This window comes from Nuphar pumila, chromosome 10 (assembly GCF_984573655.1).
Source record: "Nuphar pumila chromosome 10, dmNupPumi1.hap1.1, whole genome shotgun sequence".
NCBI classification, from domain to species: domain Eukaryota; kingdom Viridiplantae; phylum Streptophyta; class Magnoliopsida; order Nymphaeales; family Nymphaeaceae; genus Nuphar; species Nuphar pumila.
This window is the reverse complement of record NC_143258.1, coordinates 89,823,495-89,847,401: the sequence shown is the minus strand read 5'-3', so window position 1 is coordinate 89,847,401 and position 23,907 is coordinate 89,823,495. Positions and strand designations below refer to the sequence as shown.

At 38.4% G+C, this 23,907-nt stretch overlaps 1 protein-coding gene and 1 long non-coding RNA gene across 2 annotated transcripts; both read right to left on the bottom strand.

The window, feature by feature from the left end:
• Positions 1–1,575: 1,575 nt before the first annotated feature.
• Positions 1,576–2,760, bottom strand: LOC149827283 (uncharacterized). The gene is made up of 2 exons (XR_016434540.1): positions 2,594–2,760; positions 1,576–1,771 (listed from the first exon to the last, which is right to left on the bottom strand). It is a non-coding gene; the product is annotated as an uncharacterized LOC149827283 (long non-coding RNA).
• Positions 2,761–15,886: 13,126 nt separating this feature from the next.
• Positions 15,887–21,720, bottom strand: LOC149827282 (uncharacterized). The gene is made up of 3 exons (XM_090020280.1): positions 21,221–21,720; positions 19,441–19,534; positions 15,887–16,085 (listed from the first exon to the last, which is right to left on the bottom strand). The coding sequence occupies exons 1-2, from the start codon at positions 21,669–21,671 to the stop codon at positions 19,467–19,469; spliced, it is 519 nt and encodes a 172-aa protein (XP_089876406.1). The 5' UTR covers positions 21,672–21,720; the 3' UTR covers positions 15,887–16,085; positions 19,441–19,466.
• Positions 21,721–23,907: the final 2,187 nt, after the last annotated feature.

Here is a 23,907-nt window from a genome sequence, read left to right as displayed (position 1 = left end):
ACGATGCCCTTATATCTGTCTGGTTCAGACGGTAATATCATTTCTCTTGGGGATGGTGTCTTATCCTCTGCACCAGTATACCCTTGTGACTGCATACAATTTGAAGAACAATTATCATCAATTATGCTAAAAAGTTTTGAGTTAAGCCAAGGATGATAAATTCGCCCAGTGGAGAATCTGCAGGAGTCATGTTGGTTTGAAGATCAAAGTTCAACTCATCAAATATAGCATTCATCGATATCTTGATGTGTTTGCTTATGGGATCATAACATTTGTATCCTTTGTACTTGTCTGCATACCCTACAAACCTGCACTTTAATGCCTTGTCCTGAAATTTGTGCCTTAAGAACCCATCAATATGAACATAGCAAACACAAAAAAAAATGTGTAAGTCATGGTAGTTGGGATGGACACCAAGAAGAGATAAATAAGGTGACTTGTTTTCCAAAAGAGTCATAGGCAATATATTTATCGCATGCACAACAGAATGAAAAGCTTTCGTCTACAAAGAAATAGGGAGATTGATGTCATGCATCATACTCATTACACTCTCAACAATGTGTATATGCTTTCGTTCAGCTATCCCATTTTGTTGTAGTGTATGTAGGCAAGACACTATTTTTTCTATCCCATTAATTTGGAGAAAATGTATGAAGTCACTGGAGAAAAATTCACCACCTCCATTAGATTGAAAATGTTAAATAGATTCAAAAAACTGGTTTTTGACTAGAGAGTGAAAGTTTTGGAACAAAAAAAAAACTTCAGATTTACTTTTCATAAAGTATATCCAGGTATAACAGGAGTAGTTGTCGACAAAAATTAAGCAGTATCTGCTTTCAGAACTAGAAGTAACATGAGCAGGTCCCCACACGTCAGAACAAATAATCTCAAAAGGCTTTAAAGATCTTTTATTAACAGAATTAAAAGGCAGTACATGACTCTTGCATAGACGACAACTGGAACACATCTGATCACTCATCCCTATATTCATACTATCCTTAGAAATGAGATTATTGAAAATAAGCTTTTCAACATAATGACTCCTACAATGACCCAATCGACTATGACAAACATATGACTTATTACATTAAAAAACATTCATAACACACTTAGTCAATCACTACAACAGAGCAGTAGATTAGCGACGACCACCTTTCGTCGCTAATCCGTCGCTAATCCATCGCTAAACATGTTAGCGACGGATTAGCGACAACGCGGCGACAGTATGCTTACGTCGCGAATATTTCGACGCTAACTGGCGACGGAATTATTCCGTCGCCAAGTCCGTCGCTAATTGCGACGGAATAACGAGCGCTATATTCCGTCGCCAATCCGCCGGTACTAAACGGCGACCACGGCGTGGCGACGGATTTAATTCCGTCGCTAAGCCGTCGCTAGATTAATATGAATAGCGACGGAATCATCCGTCGCTAATCCGTCGCAAAAACGAAAAAAAATCAAAAAAAAATTATTTAAAAATTAATTACGGAGAACTGTACAATTTATATTTCCTGTACAATTTATATTTCCTGTAAATAAAAAACAAACCACACAAAAAAATTCATATAACAAGTATCTATAATAATTAATCGTTCCACCTTAAAACTAAGAAGTTTAATTATTTACAATTCAACAATTACAATTAGGAAAAATAAAAAAAATAGAACTTCTTCAACACAGTCCTCTAATCATCGCCAAGATTTTGTGCGTCTTCTTGTTCATTGTCTTTATCTGTCCCTTCAGCTCCACTACCCTGATTATCGCTAGCAGCCTACACAAGAAAAGAACAGTCAGTATTGATAAACAAAATATAATGAAATAAATTACACACTATATGTGATTCTATCATGTGCTCATGTGTGATCTAAGGCAATAAAAAAACTCTATATGTGATTCTATCATGCTCATATGTGTGCTAAGGCAGTCAAAAAATTGAATATGTGATTATAGCATGTTCATATGTGTTCTAAGGCATATAAAAAAACTCTATATGTGATTCTACCATGCTCAGATGTGCTTTAAGGCAAGCAAAAAACTATATATGTGATTCGATCATGCTCGTATGTGTGCTAAGGCAGTAAAAAAATTGAATATGTGAATATAGCATGCTCATATGTGCTCTAAGGCAGGCAAAGCCAAAAATTTTATATGTGATTCTATCATAAATGATATATAACATGTTCATATGTGTTCTAAGGCAGTTAAAAAACTCTATATGTTATTATAGCATGTTCATATGTGTGCTAAGGCAGTCAAAAAACAGAATATGTGATTATAATATGCTCATATGTGTTCTTAGGCAGTAAAAAAACTGAATATGTGATTATAGCATGCTTATGTGTTCTAATGCAATCAAAAAAACTTTATATGTGATTCTATCATGCTCATATGTGCTCTAAGACAGACAAAAAGTTAAATATATATATATGTGATTCTATCATGCTCATATGTGTGCTAAGGCAGTAAAAAAATTGAATATGTGATTATAGCATGTTCATATGTGTTCTAAGGCATCTAGAAAAACTCTATATGTGATTCTACCATGCTCAGATGTGCTTTAAGATAGTCAAAAAAACTATATATGTGATTATACCTGAGAGGGACCTGGAATCGAAGATCCCCTATCCTGAACAGCGGCCTTGATCTCATTTCGGAGAAAGGGGGCGACGGTGTATTGGAAGTAGTTATTCAGTGATTCATTAATGATCTCGCGTACATCATCACCGGAAAGAATAGTCGGCTGCTTGGAGCTTATGTCGGCGCAAGAAGTTGGTGAGCCGTAACTGGAAGAACCAATAACTGGTGAAGTGTTCATATTACTCCCAAACCCGAACACGCGACCTTTTTTGGGTTCACCTGCTGCAGTCACCCATGCTGTAGGATCAAATGATGGATGCTGAGTAGCGTCTTCACCATATCGCTCTACCATTTGTTGCTCATATGCCTCCTACAAAATAATGTTTAAAGTATTCATTAATAATTAATGATAACATTATGATGACTTGCATATATATTGCAATGATTATTAATAGAATTAATACATACCGTTGTCGTTCTCGCCTTCTCTGATACGAAGACTCCCGTGGTATTCCGTTTATGTGTTTCTACAAACACATCCTTATATGGTACACTGCCTCCTTTTTCTGCTTCCTGCGAAGTTAAATGACAAAAGATTTAGTACACAAATTTGCAACTATACTTATAAAATTAATATTATATATTGATGAGTTACCATTTTCTTTAGGTGGCTCCCAAATGTCTTAGATCCACCTGTGTGTAGATGGGCTTCGGGCATCTTCGATCGATTTTGTGAAGCCTTCGCAGAGCGATTTTTAAATGCATCTCCCGCCCACATATCGCACATTTCATCCCAGTAATCTCTCCTGATAGTAATAGGACCATGGCCCTTCCACAGTAATGGATCATCTACTACGCCAGATGCTTTTTTTGCTGCAGTCTTCATAGTGTGCAGCATGTCTGCAAATCGATTGGCAGCCACCTTCTGCCACACCTTCCTTGCATCATTTTCTTCCACCGTAGTTGCAAAGCGATTCGAAGCCTACAAATATTTTCAGAAAGTTAGTAGACATTGCTTAAATAAATTAAATATGAAACACATTAACTATGAGGAACAACTGTATACCATGAATGAGGACCACAATCTGTCTAATACCTCCTTTGGGTACTCTTTCCATTGAGCAACTGGTCCTGGTAGATGTTGAAGAAGTGAATTCCTAATCTCCCGTACTACTTCTTGTGGCTCAAACCTCGTGCTGCACATGAATTGTTACACAGTAAATATCAATATAAAATATTTAAAAGATATGCAATAATTGAAAACAAAATACTTACGGTCGATTATCGATATACACTATTCGAATGAGTCTTCTTGTGCCAGCCTGTGAAGACCCTGTTTCCTGTGTTGGCTGTTGACTTGTGCGATCAACTGGTGTAGGTGGGTCGTATACAGGCGCAACATCATCTGTAAAAAAATACACACCAAGTTCTCAGAATGTGCATTTGAACTAATCAAGCATCTAATTAGTTATATGATATACCTATCACAGGAGCCCGTGAAGATGAAGGTTGAGCCTGGCTACTACTGGATGAGCGACCACTATAACCTCCACGAACCATATTCTAACAAATAACATATGTCATACAATACATTCAAATAATTCACATCAAGTATTACAATGCATTCAAGTCATTCACATCAAGCATTGCAATGCATTCAAATAATTCAAATCATTGACATCAAGTATTGCACTAATTCAAATCATTCGTTAATTGCATAAATTATAATACATTCAGATAAATTACAATGCATTCGAATCATTCGTATCAAGTATTACAATACATTGAAATAAAATTTTTAATCATTCACACCAAGTATTGCAATACAACTCACATCAAGTATTACAATGCATTTAAATAGAGGTTTGTAGTATAAGATTTTTTTCACTAGCTTGAGAATTCTTCCTCGTCACTAGTTTGACTTTCTTCTTCTTCTTCTTCTTCTTCTTCTTCTTCTTCATTGTTTGCCCATCCACTTGGTACATCATTTGGATCACATTCCTCTATGAATGTTTCATCAGCCAATGGAGATATGACATGCATATCATGCGCAACATCGTGACCATAAGCGAAGTCACAGACATCATCTGATTGATAGTAATCACTGTCTTCAGCTAACTCATCTTCTTGTAACTGATCATACTCGGGGTATAGTTTGGATTTCACCTTGCAAACTGCCCACCATTCATTTCTATCTGACTTTTTTATACTCGGATATGAAGTATAATAAACTTGTTGAGCTTGCGAGGCTAATATGAATGGTTCATATGTTCCAAACCTGGATTTATGATTCACCTCCACAATGCCTGAAGCTTTGTCGAGTCTTGTTGCAGTTGGATCAAACCAATGACACTTGAATACCGTAACCCTGTTATTCATGCCTAAGTAAGTCAACTCCATTATTTCCTCTATAACACCGTAGTAATCATGTTCATTTTCACCGTAGCTGCTACCCTTGACACACACGCCACTATTTATCGTTGATTTGTTTATACCGTAGTCTTTTGTATGGAATCGATAACCATTTACGATATACCCGTTGTAGCATTGCACAACTTTGGTCGGACCATTTTCTAAATCACATATTCCTTGATCTTTAACATCACCATGGCGAACCTACGCACAGACATAAACAATTATTGTGATCACGATCAATTAAGTAACTTAGTGTTGTTTATAAGTACAAAATTTATGTTAGCTTCTTTACCAACTGTTTCAACCACTCCACAAACTTAGTTTCACGTTCTTTTTGTACTTCTGCATTAGTGAGATGTGAAACTTTGCTTTGCAACTCCAGATCAAATCGTCTGCAAACCACAAATACTTATATTACCGAGCCATGTATCCACATATAGAACATAAAAGGATTTATAATTGAGTTGCATATACATATACTTACTCGATGTATGGGTCGATCGCTGAACAATTAAAAAGAATATAGATGTGTGCTGCATCTTGCTCTCGATCTGTCAATAGCCTTGATCGGCAACTACCAAATGCATGCCCAAGTCGTTGAAATATCGACAGCTTGTCAGCTACAGTTACTTGTTCTCCATCATCGTTACGGGGCGGGCATGTGTAACGTGTTGAAATATGAGGTTCGAAGTACATAGATGAGAAATTTGAAATCTCTTCTAAAGTGTACGCCTCACAAATAGAGCCTTCTACTCTTGCTTTATTACGAACCTTTTTTTTTAGGTCGAACATGCATCTGACAAGAATATACATTTCAAATTTTAAATATCTGTCATTAAAGAGACAAATATAAAAAAACATATACCTTTCAAATGGGTACATCCATCGATATTGCACAGGGCCACCAACCCTTAGTTCATATGGCAGATGTATGATCAAATGTTCCATAACATCGAAAAATGCTGGCGTAAATATCTTTTCTAACAGACAAACAGTGGTGATGACAGAGTCCTCGAGATTCTTTACATCTGATACAATGACCTCCGATGCGCACAATGTTCTGAAAAATCCGCTCAACTCAGACAATACCCCCATATAGGTTTGTCTAACATATCATGGAATGCTAGGGGTATCAATCGTTGCATAAAGATATGACAATCATGGCTCTTCAACCCATATAACTGTCCATCGTCAATCTTCACAGCCCGAGCAATGTTAGAGACATATCCATCTGGAAATCTCAGTTGTCTCAACCATTGACATACATGTTTTATTTGATCAGGTCCGAGCACGTACTTCGCCTTTGGTTTCAGTACTTTGCCATTATACTCTTTGAGTTCCAATTCTGGTCTTTTACATATTAATTTTAAATCCATACGGGCCTTCGGATTATCCTTCGTTTTTCCTTTAATATTCATTACTGTATTGAACACATTATCAAACACATTTTTCTCTACATGCATCACATCCAAATTATGTCGTATCAATAGGGTCGGCCAATACGGTAGTTCCCAAAAAATAGATTTTTTCGTCCAATTGTGTTCCTTCCCAAATCCACGGAAGGGTGTAGGACTGCGGGCATCTGTTAATACATCTGGAAAGTATCGCAATCTTCTTAAAATCTCTATGCCAGACAATCTTGAGGATGGACCTTCCATTTCAGTTGTGCCTGCTGTAAATGCATTCTTTTGACGTCGGAACGGATGATCGCTGGGTAGAAATCGACGATGGCAATCAAACCAGCAAGGCTTCCTTCCATGCCTCAATCTAAAAGCTTTGGAATCCTCCATGCAGTACGGACAAGCCAACCTCCCATGTGTGCTCCAACCAGATAACATACCATATGCAGGGAAGTCACTGATTGTCCATAGAACAGCGGCCTTCATGTTGAAATTTTGTTTTTTGTGGGCATCATACGTGGTAACACCGTCATCCCACAGTACTTTTAATTCATCAATCAATGGCCTTAGATATACATCAAGATTTTGGCCAGGTGAGGTCGGACCAGGGATCAACAGAGACAAGAAAAGATTTGGACGTTTCATACACAAGCTTGGTGGAAGGTTGTATGGAGTTACAAATACTGGCCAGCATGAGTATGGAGTTGATCTACCCCCAAATGGATTAAATCCATCTGTACATAGACCGAGTCTAACATTTCGCACTTCCATTGCGAAGTTCTGATGAGTACGATCAAAGTGCTTCCAAGCTTCAGCGTCAACAGGATGCGTGATCTTGTTTTCATCGTGTCGAACTTTATTTGCATGCCATCTCATGTGTTTAGCTGTCTTTGAAGACATATACAATCGCTGCAATCTAGGAGTGATAGGAAAGTAGCGGAGCGACTTGTATGAAACTTCCTTTGATCTCGTGCTACCATTGCCTCTTGTCTTTGGCTTGAACCGAGGATGCCCACATGACGGGCATGATATGTCGTTTTCCTGCTCCTTGAAATACAACATGCAGTGATTTGGACAAGCATCAATCTTTTTGTAACCCATACCTAGAGCGTTGACCATAACTTTCGCACGATAGAAATTTTGTGGCAATTTATCATCTTTAGGCAACATACTCTTCACAATCATGCACAAACGGTCAAAACATGATTGACTCAAATTATACTCGGACTTCAAATTCATTAGTTGAAGAACTGCAGACAAGATAGTGTGACTCTCACAACCGTTCCAAAGTGGCTCATCAGCATCTCTAAGTAAATCATAAAATCTACTAGCTGCATCGTTTGGTGATTCTTCATCTACGACAGTTCTTACATCACTAGAACTCATAGCAGAACCCAGTTCTGTTCCTGCAGCATCAAATATCAAATTCGTATATGGATTATCGTGCACCACATTCACCCGTGCATCAAAATCGTTTCTAAATTCTTCTCCATGAAACGTCCAGTTCTGATAATCACTCACAAAACCCTTCCTGTATAGGTGATGTCTAACGCCATGAGGTTCTACAAATCGATTATTCTTACAAATCTTGCAGGGACACCTAATCCGACCTGTGGGATCTACCGTACTGACACTTGCCGTTGCAAATTCAATAAAACTGTCGACACCATCCATATATTCATGCGATAACTCATTGTCTACTATCCTACGGTACATCCATTCACGGTTTGCAGTCATTCTGTCGTATGATGTTACGAATAGTATCCTAACCAGTTAAAAGAGAACCATCAGAATACTATGATGAAGAAAATATCAAATTTATCATGCAATATATGATGTCATACAATCACAAGAATTATGATGCATGCATTGATAACTTAATATTTTCATGTGCAAACTATTCATGACACGATACATTCATTTGAAGCATGCTTTCAGTATACAATTTCACATGGAAGACATAATCAAATTGAAAGTAACTACATGTAAGCATGGATACAATCACATCAAACATTGCAATACATCGAAATAATTCATATCAAACAAATATCAAACATGTACCTGCAGCAAACACACTTCAATATCCCACTAACTACTACCATGCATAGCATGGACTCCGTACTCCAAAAATAAGAACACTTCCATATTCATACATTAAAATCATGCTCAGCATGATCTCCGAACTCCAACAAAGTAGTCATAGATATCAACAACTAAGTGAGTGTGTGAACAATAAAGTGTTATATTCAATAAATTAAATAACATGTGATGCGCTTGCATCACTTACTCACCACGGGTATTTACCCGATTTGCATTGTTTTTGTCACTTACTTACCACGGGTGGCGGGGCACAAGCAAGTTCTGTTGAGAAATCTGCAAAAAAAAATGATGTTTTAAAATGAAGTCACCATGAAATTATTCGACCATATTAAATCATAAAACCTTAAAATACAAGAAAATAAATTATAAATAAACCAAAACATCATAAACTATAAGAAAAATAAACCATAAAATTAAATAAAAAAGCCACAATTTAAACCTTAATCAAACAAGGAAAAAACCTGCCAAAATCAAATACAAAAAAATCCTTAATCAAATTAACTAAAAAGTATTAATTAAAAAAATGTGATTTAAATCCCTAATTATAGAAAATAAAAATAAAAACTCTAAATAAATAAAAAAAACCTAATCAAATTAACTATAAAAGCCTTAATTAAAAAATTTTGATTTAAAGTCCTAACCAAATTAACTAAAAATCCTTAATTAAAAAAATTATGATTCAAATCCCTAATCATAGAAAATAAAAATAAAAGCTCTAATCAAATCCAAGAAAACCCTAATCAAATTAACTATAAAATGCCCTAATTTTTAAATTTTGATTCAAAGCCCTAATAAAACAAAATCAAATAAAAAACCCTAATTAAATTAACTACAAATAGCCTTAATTTAAGAAATTTGATTCAATTGCTTAATAAATGAAAATCAAAATAAAAAATCCTAATCAATGAAAATCAAAGAAAACTAAACAATAAAAATAAAATAAAAACCCTAATTTCTGAAAAAAGAAAAAAAAGAGCAAGAAACCAGGGGGTCGACCCCCGGCCGGACACGGCAGGGGGTCGACCCCCGGCCGGACATCAAAAGGGGTGGACCCCCTGCCGGACAAGGCAGGGGGTTGACCCCTGGCCGGAGACGGCAAGGGGGTCGACCCCGGCCGGACAAGGCAGGGGGTTGACCCCCTGCCGGACATCAAAAGGGGTTGACCCCCTGCCGGGGTTGACCCCCTGCCGGACACGGCGGGGGGTCGACCCCCGGCCGGACATGGCGGGGGGTCGACCCCCCCCCCCCGGCCGGACACGGCAGGGGGTCGACCCCCTACCAGGGTTGACCCCCGGCCGGACACGGCAGAGGGTCGACCACCTACCGGGGTCGACCGCCTGGCAGAGTCGACCCCCTGCCGGAAAACGCAGGGGGTCGACCGCCTGGCAGAGTCGACCCCCTGCCGGAAAACGCAGGGGGTCGACCGCCTGGCAGAGTCGACCCCCTGCCGGAAAAAGCAGGGGGTCGACCTCCAATCCATTTACGTACCTGCGGTTGCTCCGGGCAGCGACGGCGGCAGCGGAAGGTTGACGGAAGGAAGAGGGCGGCAGGAGGGAGAGGGCGGCGGGCGGGAGCAGCGAAAGGAGAAAGGAAAAAGAGGGCTGGGATTAGGGGTAATGCGACATATAGCGACGGCTTAGCGACGGATTAATTCCGTCGCTAAGCCATCGTAATTCAAAAAACAAAAAAGGCGACAGAAAATATTTCGTCGCCTAGGCCGTCGCTATGTTGCGACGGAATCTTAGCCGTCGCAATTCCGTCGCTAACTGTCGTATTTATTGCGACAAAACATTCTCTCGCAAAATCCGTCGCTAAGTAGCGACGGATTTTGCGAGGGAATGTTTTCTGTCGCTAGTTTCGTAAAATTCTACAAATATAGCGATGGATTCATTTCTCTCGTTAATCTGTCGCTAAGTAGCGACGATATAACTCCGTCGCTAAATTCCGTCGCTAATCAACTATTTTTTTGTAGTGAATGTTGAAGATGACACAGATGAATTCTTTGAGATGGAATAACCAGAATAAGCAAAATCCAAGATATGTTCTTGAAAGATGTACATGTCCCCTTGCCTTTTTTCCTCAACGAATGTTTTCTTCATGCAAAGGTCCTTGACCTGCACAAAAAAGGGAGTGAATTCAACTGAGGCATGATTATCACTGACAAGTTTAGAGACAGAAATAATGTTTTTCTTAATATTGGGAGCATGAAGAATATTAGACAACTTAAGAGTAGAGGTTGACATAGGAACAATGAAGTTTCCAATATGAGAGATAAGGTGATGAGTTTTGTCTCTAGTGATGATGTTACTTTTGCCAAAATAGGGGATATGATTAAGAATCTTACCAGCATCACCAGTCACATGGGTTGCCGCACCGGAGTCAACATACCAAGTCCCTTGATCACTTTGCTTCAAATTTAATTCCGCCAATGCAAATAACAGTAACTCTCTGATTTCATCAATAGCCTTGGCACTACCAGACTCTCTCTTGACATCTGTTTATGGGAACTTTCCTTTATTCTGAGGATTAAACCAATTATTTGCCTTAATATGTCCTATTTTATTGTAAAGATAACAAGTGGGTATTGTCTTTTGCCCTTGTGCATTTGGCAACATATTTGGTGTAGGCATCAGTCCACCTTGTCCTCCCCGTCCTTGTCCTCCTCTTCCATGAAACCCAAAACCTCTTTGTCCTCGCCCATATGACATTCATGTAGTAAGAACCACCTGAGCATTTGTGTGAGATTGTGACTCCTCAGAAAAACCCTTCAGAGTCATTTCATACTGAATCAACTTGGCACGCAACTCTTGAAAAGTAGGGAGGACAGGCAAGCACAATAGAGAAGTAAAGATCATGTTGTAATCAGGCCCTAGCCCACTTAGAGTTTGTTGGACCATACCTGTGTCACTTACCATGCACCCCACAATAGCAAGCTAGTCTGTGATAGTCTTCATCTTATTCAAATACTCCATGATGGTCATACTGTCCTTTCTGAGCATCTGAAACTCTTACTTCAAAAAAAACATTCTTGCCTGCAAAACTTGAGAATATGTCTGAACTAATCTATTCCAAAGCTGGCTAGCTGAACAATCATCAGGTATAGCTACAAGCACCTTCTGCGATAGAGTTGAAGTGATGTAGGCCACAACTGACTGATCTTTCTTTTTCTAAGTCTCGAATTCTAGATTTTTGACATACACAATTGAGGTCGCCCCTTTGTCATCCTTTCTTTCACATGCAATAAATTATGGCGCCCAAATGACCAAGGAGGCATTGACTCCTTATAAAAGGAATAATCTGTCTCTTCCAAGTCAAGAAGTTTGAGGTGTTTAATTTTTCAGAAACAAGTTAATTAAGAAAGCTTGAGGAAAGACTCAAATGAGGTGGGAAGGACAAGAAAGAATCCATAACATAAGAGTAAGGAAAATACAAAACACACACAATTCAAGGCCGAGGTGTGAATAAGATTAATCACGAGACATCCTTCCTTTACCCTTTTTTTTTAGGGTTTAGGGTCAACAATTGACAACAGGCTCAAATCTGAAATCAACTGCCAACAGTCACATTCAGATCCTACAATCAACCAATATTTTTTGCTCCTCCTTTTTTTTATATAAATATATACTTCAGCCTTGAATAGCGTGCAAAACAAATATAAAATGCAGTACACAGTAGAAAAGGAATTTCACCAGAAAACCCAAGCATGTGAATGGAGAATACTGGGCTGAAATCGGGTGATACTTTGAAAAGGAGAGGGGATATGAAATATTTAGATCTGTTACTTACATATCTGATCCATAAGAGATGAACGACCACAACGATAAATTTGAGAGAAATGAGAATGTTTATTCTTAAGGAAGAGGCAAGATGACATGGAATAGATATAATATTTAGATGTAACGTTCAGTGGGGAGAGACAAAAGAGGAATAACTGGAAGTGGATGATCTGATTTGTAAGTCGATAAAAAAAATCCATGCAAAAATAGATCTTAGTAGAAGAAGAAGATTCAAATTGGTAGAGTTGTAACAGATTCTGTTTAGAGGCAGATTCAGTAAAAGAGAAGAGAGAGATGAGATGAGAACGAATCTATAGAAAATGAATCTTGACTTGGAGATCAGACGTCTCTTTGGTCATACCTTTTGGAGACTTCTTCAAATCCAACAGTAGTTGGCTCTGATACCATGTTAATTTTTGTATCACCAGGATCTGTTGTAGTGAAATCGAGGAAGGCACGATGGGAAGGGTTGATATCAACCATATATCGACTGCAACAATCATCCCACTGTAGCTCTGTAGCTCTGATATCGATTACTTATATTTGTGTTTACAAACAATTTAGGGTATTAAACTGCCCTGCAACCAAAAATAAAAATTACAACAAAGCCATTATTAAGTGGCACATAACACACGGGTCTGAATCTGGCTCCAGGAAAAAACCAATCCAATAACCCATTCTGTTTTTCAGAGGTTAGGTCCATGTAAACATTCTTCCTATCATCCTTAACCTTTTTCTTTCTTGTAGATGTCATTTCTTCTCAGGTATGACTGCCAAAATAACATGGACATATTGGCAAAAGCAAAGGCCACTTGGATGTCAAATTAACCATCTTAAATATGTGACCATAAATAATTTTTGCAAAAAACTTGATAAAGATTTTGCGAGGTTCATGCTTATCCACACACAGAGACTTCAGCGGATGATTTTGATTTTGCGAGGTTTATGATGACACTCAACACAGAAAGTTGCTGAGATTTGGAAAAGAGTTCCTGGGTATGCAAAAGGGTTCACCTAGTGTGAGGTTGATAATCAGGGGGGCTACCTTAATCTATATATATCCTTGTGCTCATATTTCTGAGTTATGACATGATGCAAACATAAGTTTGTCACCACAGGAGTATGCATCTCTTGACTCCATGTTATAATCCTTATACCATGCATTTTATAAAATTGGTAGTTCTGAGATTTATGAGTCAATGTAAAAAGTAGTGAATCCCACTTGTTTATCACAACTATGTAACTTCTTTTTCTTGTTTGGAAGAAACTGAGAACATTCAAAATGGATGCCATTTCAGATGCTTTGATTGGAAGCGTTCTTTGGCAACATCATGGACATATATAAGTTGGGATTGAGTAGCACTTTAATTTCTCTTGTTTTTCTTCACACTGTATGAACGGATATCCAGGTTTGTAGCATTTCTTGTAAATTTAACATGCCTATATCTTGTTTGTAGCTGAGATAATGGAGATAAACCTTGCAGACTGTGATGCTTATTTGCTTTTGGATTACATAAGGAACAAATTCTTTCAGTCCATAATGTTTGCCTACTGAGGTGTCCCAAATCAACATGATATCTCGAAATGGCAGCAGCTTACAAATTCCCAATGTTGTTCAAGTTGAGATGAAATTATGTGCTTTACAACTTTTTGAGCTAGAGCCAACCCCATTTAGTTGGGGTAAGGCTTGATGATGATGATGACAACTCTATGAGAAAGACCAAGAGCCAAGCCTACGTTGATCTCAACTTAAGTCTTATGTGGCTGCCTCTGTGTGTGTGTGTGTGTGTGTGTGTGTGTGTGTGTGTGTGTGTGAGAGAGAGAGAGAGAGAGATGATTAAGTGCAATTTATAGCTATTGCATTTTTATCTGCCCTTCAGGTGTATCTTGCAAGAGCCAAGTCTCCCTCTTTCTTTGATTGCTGGGTTAACTTGAATTACCATCAAACTTTTTGAATGTTTCACCTCAGTATACATACGTTTTTAGACTTCATAGATATAATTGGACTTTGAGTTTTTGAGCTTGCTAATAATGTCCTAGAAAAGAGCAAGAAGCATGTTTGCGATGCCCTGTGATTTTTGGATTTTCTCAAAATACTGATTGTAAATCCCACAATCACAGCACTTTGTCAAGGTTAGTGAAACATGAGAAAAGTACTAGTGATTGTGATTGTCAGCTGAAATTATTTTTGCCTTGAATCTTGTGAAAGTTGGTCACAAGATTTGACCTTGTGACCAACAATCACTTCTACTTTCTAAGTTGTGAATGTTCATCCCCTCTGCAACCAAAGCAAACATGCCCTAAAGTCTTGAAAATGTGTTCCAAGATGTGTGAAAAAAATAATGTGGTATGACTAGCTTCCACTATTTGTTGTCATACACATTAAGCTAGTATTATGGCAACTAGAGCCTAGTAGAATACACTGTAAATGCCATGATATGTGCTAACGGCGTTGCTGCCTTATGAAACACATAGTAAAACTTATAAAGCATAAGACTGCTGGTCAAAACAATATATTAACTTATGCTGGCCATGTTACTTCCATGCATCAACTTAGGCTTTGTGCTGTACTGTTAAGTGCCTAACCAAGACACCAAAAGGCCCTACGGTAATGAAGGTGCATAAAATCAAGTCCTTGAACCACCAAGAACCTAATAAACATCATGCTTTGTAGCCTACATTCTCAGCAGCCATTTTAGGATCTCATTTTGACTAAACTCCAGGTAGCTGTTTCCATCGTTGATGGCCATCACTCTGGCTCATGTAACCCTTTTCTTATGTCCACCCTTTCAAAAATCAAACTAGAGATATAGTGGCTGTTCTGATACCAAAGTTCACATGCCTAACCTATACACCAAAAGGCCTTAAGGTGATTAAGGTGTGTAAAGCTAAGGTTGATTCATCTCATTAATTGAATTAAAACCTCAAACAAGACCGTATAATGCATCTTTTTTTCAAAAACTTGGATTGGTTTGCCCCTAGGCAAAGATCAGAAAAATATGCAAAACACTGTAAATGGCTCACTCATTTACTATTTATACTCCCCGGCTTCATTGTTATACACGTCGGCTTCACCGTAGGCATTACTCTCATCCTCAATTCCTGTCACTTGTAACCAATCATTTGTTGAATCTAACGACTATTGTTGTTGAAATTGAATCTAACTAGGGAAAAACGGCTTCACCCACCGAGTTCATTGGCATAAAACCCCAAGCACCGCTACATCCTGCTTCAACCTCCTTGAGCTTGTGACATCCTGTCAACTTAGTGATGTTCACAAGTTGCTCCTACCAGATGAGCAAAAAAGCAATTTGCAGTTCTCGCACGATACAATTCAGAACTTGGACAAAAGGCCGTCTCAAGTAATTCCATGGGAATTGGATCCAGGTCCATTTACTCAACCAACGATTGGGTATAGGTAAACCCGACCAGCTTAGGCCGGCAACTGAATCTGGACCTTAGAAGGAAACACAAATTTTATGTCTTTAGGGTTATACCTGAGCGAAACCCTAACCTGAACCAACAGATTCTCCAACCGAACAAACCCATCTTGAGTCCAATATTGCTGTTTTTTGTGTAATGTGTTGGTTATATTAGAAAATTAGATGCCATAAATGTTATGTGCAAGAAAATTATAAAGAGAGCATAAAATTTACAGACGTTAATAACTGATAATTTCATCGCTTGCAAACTGATTCACTGTACATATGGAAGTTATGAGTAAACCAAGCAGGAGGGGCGAGATTATTTGCACCAACACCATGGACATCGTTCGGATGAGACCTTGGGAGGTGTTCCTTCCAGCAGCTTCGGTCGCCTGCACAATGCAATAGACAACCAAGCTACCTTCAATCGACATTTCGTGCAACCAAAAGATTAACAGATTTTTGCAAACTTCTCTAGTCATAACTTAACAAATGAAAGAAACTTAACGTCACAATGTCGGTCTTATATAACAAAATAACCATTTTTTTATACTGGATGCAGGAAACTAAATGGATATGCATCAACACAACAAATATTAGATACACTCAATGCCTCACGAATTCGTATATCAGACTGAATCCACAACTACCCGTTACTTTGCAAGAGAGAAGCACAGATTCCAAACATTGCATCCATGATATAGCCAAGCTTATTCTCATTCCTAAGACTTACTGAAGAGAGCTCAATAGAGCAAAATTGTTACTTGTTGCATCCAACGAGACTTGACAAAATTTTCATGATCAGCTCTTTAATCACATAATTCCAGATCAAGTTTAACTTAAGCAGAACTTCTGCAAACCGAGTTCTCCATATGTCCAATATACACAAGGTGGAAAAGACCAACACCACAAGAGATCAGAGATCTTGAATGGTTTATAAGCTGGAGACGGTAGAGTGCACATAAATAAGTATGTTTGCCTCTAACAACTGAAGATTCTGTGATCAATTCTTCCTTTTCAGTAAGTCAAGAAAGAGGATTCACCTTGCATTTAAATGAAAGAGGTCATATACTTGCATATCCATTTAGTTGCAATTCCTTGGAAATGGAAACAATCATGGGGCTGCCATATTGTTTTTGGCAACCAGAAGCATGCCTTTTTCAACACCTTGATCAAATGACAAGCTGGTTTGTGCATGCCATTCCCTCACCATCTTACTTTCTTCAAACTCTTGGCTATAAATGGAGAATGGTAAGCATGTAAAATATTAAACAGCTGGTACATGTGGCAAGGGATGTGCACCCAGCATATTTCGCTCTCTCGATGCCCCTTCAATGTGAATGCCCTTAGCCAACTCACCTAACAGGTCCTATAATTGTCAAATATAGTTGCAATTCCCCGGAAAAGGAAGTACCTTTTGGGGATGCCATATGGTTTTAAACTTTCGACAAACAAAAACAGGAATCTTTTAACAACCTTGTGCAAATAACAAGCAGGTTGGCTCATGAAATTCTTTGGGCTCACCATCTTTAAACTCTTGGTTATAAATGGAGAACAACATGCATATTGAATATTAAACACCTGATAAATGTATTCTTGAAGTACACCCTAGGCATGCTTCTTTTTTCCTAAAAAAATTGAAAGCCGAGAAGATTTTTAGATGAAAACTTCATACAGCTGCATGAAGTATAATCAAGGCAGTGTTTCGGGGATCATACTGGAAGGATCTTCTAAGGAGAGGGGAAAAAACACTTCTGGAAGGAAATTCCCACAGGACAAATACCAGACTGAAGATGTACGCAATCTTGGTGATCATGACCACAGAAAGGTCGTTAGTTTCTACCACAACGAAAAAATATTATTTGACTTAAATAGATGCAAGATTTTATCTTGATAGGTATTTGTCTTAGAAACTTCAAATAACTCATAGGCATACAAGTTAATCTTATATTTCTGAACCACTGCTGGACTATGTCACATGGATACGGGTATGGGTGCGGGTGCGGGTGCAGGTGCAGGTGCAGGTGCAGGTGCAGAGGGTACGGCACAGCAATTTCAAAAAATCCACCGCCCCTCTCTCCCACTCTTTCATAACCCCCACCTCTCTCTCTCTCAGAGAAAGTGATGGTGGTACCTCTCTCTCTATCTCTCCTGCTGAGGGTGGGAAGGGGGAGGGTGACATGAAAAAAAGGAAAAAAAAAAAGAGATCGCGGGTTTCGTGTTGGGTCTTAGTTGGATGATTGGATCCGACCCAACCCACAAGCCCACGTACTCGTGCCGCACCCGGTACCCTTATGCGTGTTGACACGGGTACGTGGCCTATTGCACCGTGTCTATGTGACATAGCTGACGGAAGTTTTCTAAATTCTTAAATTATATCCCTAACCTAGCCTTAGGAAAACAATATTTCCCCTTGCTCATTCTAATTTCATGCTTCTCTTCAACAGAGAAACCATTCAAAGAATGCACAATCCTTTAAATAGAAAATGACCATCCAACTGACTTTATCAATGCTTTGATACAGATTATTGTAAGTAAAATTATTCATATGGATCACTCAGAAGGCATCCTTAAGCCATTCAGTTGGCACAATTTCAAAACTCACACGCATACCTATGTCATAAAGGTGCAGGTCCATGTGGATGAGGGTACACAGGGTACAACACAGGAATATCAAAAGGTATGGGTATGCAGGGTTACAGCTAATATAAATATGTACGCATCTCTCTCTCTCTCTCTCTCTCTCTCTCTCTCTCTCTATATATATATATATATATATATATATATATATATATATATATATATATATATATATATATATATATATATATATATATATGAATGCAAATAACCCTTCATGCACCTTAAAAATGGAACCTTGGAGCATTTTCAGGTCTTCTGGCTTCATCCTGCTCAAGGGAGGTACCTCGTAGAGCCTTGTGTTCTTCCTATAGGGACACGTAGGTGCCGTACAACCCTTAACCTTATATAACTAATTGCGAAAAATAAAATTTTAGGGAATCCTTAATCATAATAAGGTCAACTTCTTATGCACACATCAGGAATTTCAAGCTTGTTTTGTAGCTCGTAGATATGAATCCAACATATGGTTAGAAAAAATCTTCAACTGAAACTTACAGAAAAATCTAGTTTTAGCCATGGCTAAACTTCCTTCCTGGTGTATGAAGATTTCAAAGGGAGCTGATAATCTAAAATCTATTTTACAACAAATTTATTCTAAACATCTCATTCATCCTCTCACCATCGGTAACTGCAAGGGTTAATGAACATTCCAGCTAATCTTCCAAACATTTTTTGTGTGTGTGTGTGTGCACGAGCGTGCACTCAAGCAAGCACAATCAATCAACAAACACAACATGCCAAAGAAAACAACAAACAAGCAGACCGAAGAACAGAATATCATACAGAAAATATGTACATGCAAATGGATTTATTGTTTGCATACATAAAATTGTTGCTTGTTAGTGATGTGTTTGCAGAAGTCGCATAAGAATAAGAAATGAACAGGTGTAGCACTTGACCTGAAAGCCACAGATAAGCTTCAGACTAGAAAAGAGAAAAACATGATAACTTTCCAGATTCATATGAGAGCAATACTAAGTGAGATACTATTTGTAATATCTTACAGCTGACATGAACATCAGTAACAGTAAAACTTTCTAATATTCAAAACCAATTCAGTACTAGATTATCATGCTCCTAACACTAAGAATAAATTGTTCTTACATCAGGAGCTTTGCTGTTGTAACAATTTATCCCTCTTCCTCATCAGACTTTGCTGTCGGCTTAGAGATGGCCTCAAGTGACTGTGGGGATGAACCTACAAATACATTTGCACATTGGTGGAAACTTTAGATGGGATGAATAGCATTAAGTAGATTCCAGACAGTAATGATTTCAATAGCATATGAACCAACATTAATGACTCCAAAAACAATGTAACCGTAAAGCACCATACATATATTCTTGTGGTGTGGAGTCTGTGGACTGTCCTTGCTACTGAAAAAGGAAATGTGAAAAAAGAGGTTCAAAGAAAGGATAAAATCATGCTTGAACGATTCTCACATCTCAAGGCGAAGCAGTTTGGCTTAGAATGGAAATTACTAGAATATGTTAACAGACAATAAGTTGCCAATTAACAATCAAATCTTACAAACCACAAGCATCAACAAAGAGCTACAGTGCACATCTAGTAATGGTGTTCCATTATATAAGTGGCTAAATAATCCAGCTTAAAAGAGACTTAGTGTAGACAAACAAAAACCATCTTGTGAACCAGATATTTTGTTAGAATCTAATAGAATGAACACAGCTACCACTGCACTTGGACTATCAGAAACCTATAGTTGATCCTTCATCAAGATTTGAAATTTACCTGTCAATCTCCAAGTTTAAAATTAGTATCCAGTGACCCAGACAAAGAAAGTTTTGCCGAGTAAAACTGATCAAACTTCAACTTTTTCTAAATGAGTTCATGAAAGAAAAGATTCTTTACCATGTGAAAGACTTCCAACAATATCCAGTCATCATGGATAATAATACTGTTTCCTTAGATTAAGAAGAAAAGTTGGCAAAGAGTGGCATCAATCGGAGTGTCTAGATAGATGGATTCACAGTTCACATTGAAATAAAAGTAAAACCGCCAAACAGGATATTCATACTTTGTCATTATTGCTAAAGAAAAGTGAGGTGAAAGAACACTTAATCTTAGTACTTCATCATTCTGAACATTTGCCGTTTTAGGTTCAAGTTTGTCATAGGTTTTCAATTGAATCGTAAGCAAAGACCAAACTTCCGTTCAACAGTTACATTAAACCAGACAATTATTGCATTGAGGGAGAATAACGGAAGACCAGATCTCCACAAACTACCATCTGTTTTTTAAGTCATTTTATTTAAGAAAGTAAGGGCCTCATATTCATAATCTAGTAAAAGAATTGGAATTACTTTTCTATATCCATAACTGACAAGAAACTGACACCAAATTCTCAGTAAAAGAAGCAAAAAAAAAAAAAGAAATTTGTGGCCTTCCTTAGTGTCTCAAATATCAATTCGGAATCCTTAAAGAAAGATCAAAATTCAAAGAAACATTTAGATTAAAACCACTCATTTAGACTTAAAATCAGAGAGTTTCCATCGATAACACATTCCTTCTAAAACATTCCGCACACAAAAGATCGAAGTTTTACAGAAATGTCGGTTTGAAAATATCTGCAAATACTTTAAGATGCAAGACCTAATCTCGACATCTTCAAAATGTTTCCGTATTCATTTAGACAATGGAAAAATGCTAACTTTGAAATGAAAATTACCGGAGCCACAAATTGTCGTCAAATTTCAGACTTAATCTTGATAATTTTACGCTTGTTGTGGTGTTCATTTTCCTACAGAGGCTTCGATTTCATGTAGTTTTCATGATTTTCCTCGTTAAAAATCCAAAATGTATGCATCGATTGCATCAAATTTCCAGGTAAAGATGAAAACATCGAAGGAAAAAGGGAAAAACCTTCGATGTAATACGAACGAGAAGGCCACCCTCTCGACGAGGTGAGCGACAGAGACTCCTCCTCCGTCAACGGCTTCGCGAGCCTCCCGAACAGATCCACGAGATTCGTCGAGACGGCAGCGGCCGCGGCCTTCCTGCGAAGCGGAACCCAGTACGAAGACCCCGGCCGGAACGGGAGCCAGACCGGCGCAGCCTGGCGGACGATGATGGCGTGGACGGCCTCCTGGAGCATCCTGACGCCTCCAGCGAGGTCAGACCCCTCGGGGATCTCCACCTCGATGAGCTCTGCGAGGCTGCTGCCGCCGTCGTTCCCGCCTCCCTTGCCCTCCTTCTTCCGGGACGATCCCGACGACCTGCTCCGGTAATTCAGAAGCCTCGAGCTAGGGCAGATCGTTCGCGTCGATCGCCTACCTATTTCTCCGAGCGCTGCCTCTGTGAGTCTCATCGCCATCCCTCTGTCCCTTCTTCCTCTCTCTTCTTCCCCTCCCTGTAACTCGCTTTCTCCCTTTCTGGATGTGGAGGAAGTAAGGAGACGGTATATATAGGAACATTATTCATTTACAGAAAAAAGTAAATACGGAAAAGGGAAAATTACCTAAAGCTACCTCACTTATCAGCTCTGTGCAGAACACCATACGGATTTATAGTTATTTCATTTACACGGTGTTTTTTTTTAATGTTTCAAACATTGTCATAAATTTACAATGTCTTTTTTTCCATATTTTTTCCTGGAAAAATCGCATTCAAACCGAAGGCATCGTCGCCATCCTAGCAGCGCAAAACACTAGGGTTACGATCAATGTTGTCAGTATCGGCCGATACGATACGTGCCGTATCGGCAGAAAATCGATATGCTTTACCTTAAATTGCCTATTTTTTAATAAATGTAAAAAATACAAATTATTTTCTGGCCAATACAGATCGATTCACTTGAGTATCAGTATTGGCCGTATACAGCTGAATCAGTGGTCCAGCCATTCAAGGCTGATACCGGGCCCATTCCGGGCTTATGCTTACACAAGAGGACAGTGCCGGACCACTCCAACTGCGCTAGACCATTTGGGATTCCTAAACTCACGATGTCATAAATCTCTTTTTCAAGAAAATATCGGCAACAAAAATCTCGTGTTTTTAAAAAATCTAGCTTCCTATAAAAAAAATCTTGAAAAAGGAGCATATGTGAAAATTTAAAATATGTAAATCATACGTCAAAATATGAGTAAAATTTATCGTGTTAATAGTGATAAAAAAGGTGTGTTCAGAACCAGCTATGTTATGAATATATCACCATTTTGGTATTATGCTGGATTTTGAAAATATTATATGGAATCAAGATATTTTCATATATTGACGATTTTTTTAGACATTGCCTAAAATCATTGAGCTGATCTTCGTTTCAAAGAAGCCTTTCAGATTATTTAAATAAAGCAGGTGGTTATATGTGAATGTAACAACTTAAAATTGTAAATGTAATAACTCAAAATCTTGAGCGGCTTCTTATAAGTGGCTGACAATTAAACCTTTTTTTCGTGAATACTCACAAGGATGATTCCACCGCTTTGATTTGACTCATTTAGGTATATTTTTTTGCAATAATTACAATGTAATGCCATGGTGCTCAGACAACGGGCCGGCCCACGGTCCGTCCATTAGGCCTGTAGGCTTAATCGGGTCGAACTGGGCCTATTATATTATATATATGATATATATTTTATGCCTGGTGGCCCAACCCGTATCGGCCCAGTTCGGGCCAGGCTTCGGCCTAATTTATATTCTCGACAAAGGGTGTTACAAAGAGTGCTTTTATCATGATAATATTGTGGCTGAATGGACCGGCTAAAAAATGCTTCTGATCCATGAGTTAGACCTTATCCAAACTTAGTTTGAGAGGTAGGAGTTGTTTAACTTTTGGGACCATTTGAGGGTCACGTAGGTATGGCCTTTTGTTGAGTTTTATGTAGTCTTGTTGTTAAACCAACTTGAATTCAATCATCACTCAAAGCCATATAACTTCAATCCCGTTCTCGGTATAAATAAATAAACAAGCTCTCTGTTCAGTTAGTCGATGCTATAACAAGATCCGATCCATTAACACAATCAGTGGCAGGTTCGATGTTTAGGTCAAAATCGTGGGGGGATCCTTAACGTGCGGTACCAGATTCTTCAGGTCACTACGGAAAGTTAAAAAACAATGAAAATGAAGGACGTTGTAGTGACGAATTTGTGGACTTTCACAGATCCGAAAAAAGACTCCAAGGGGAGTTGGGGTATTTTTGTAATTTATCTTACCACAGAGTGGCAACGACAGCACTGTCGTGCACAGTTGTACTTTAACCAACTTTACAACTTTTCTGGTTCTTCGTTTCCTTGTACGGCTGTGTAACTTTGACCCGATCCATATTTTGATCAAAATCAAGAACAGATCAGGTGATCTGTCGATGACATCTTCACCGTCCATCCATTGTTTGTACATTGTGGACGGTGAGGATGCCAGATCACTTTTCTAAAAGTGATTTAAGTGATCTGCTATCGTCAAAATCAATGTTGTCAGTATCGGTATCAGCCCTGTAACGATTCAGGTGAATGAGCTGATACCGATACTCCAGTGAATCATTCTGAATAGGCTAAAAAACAATAAAAAAATATTACATGCTTTAGTCATAGGGATGCTATTTACCAAATAATGA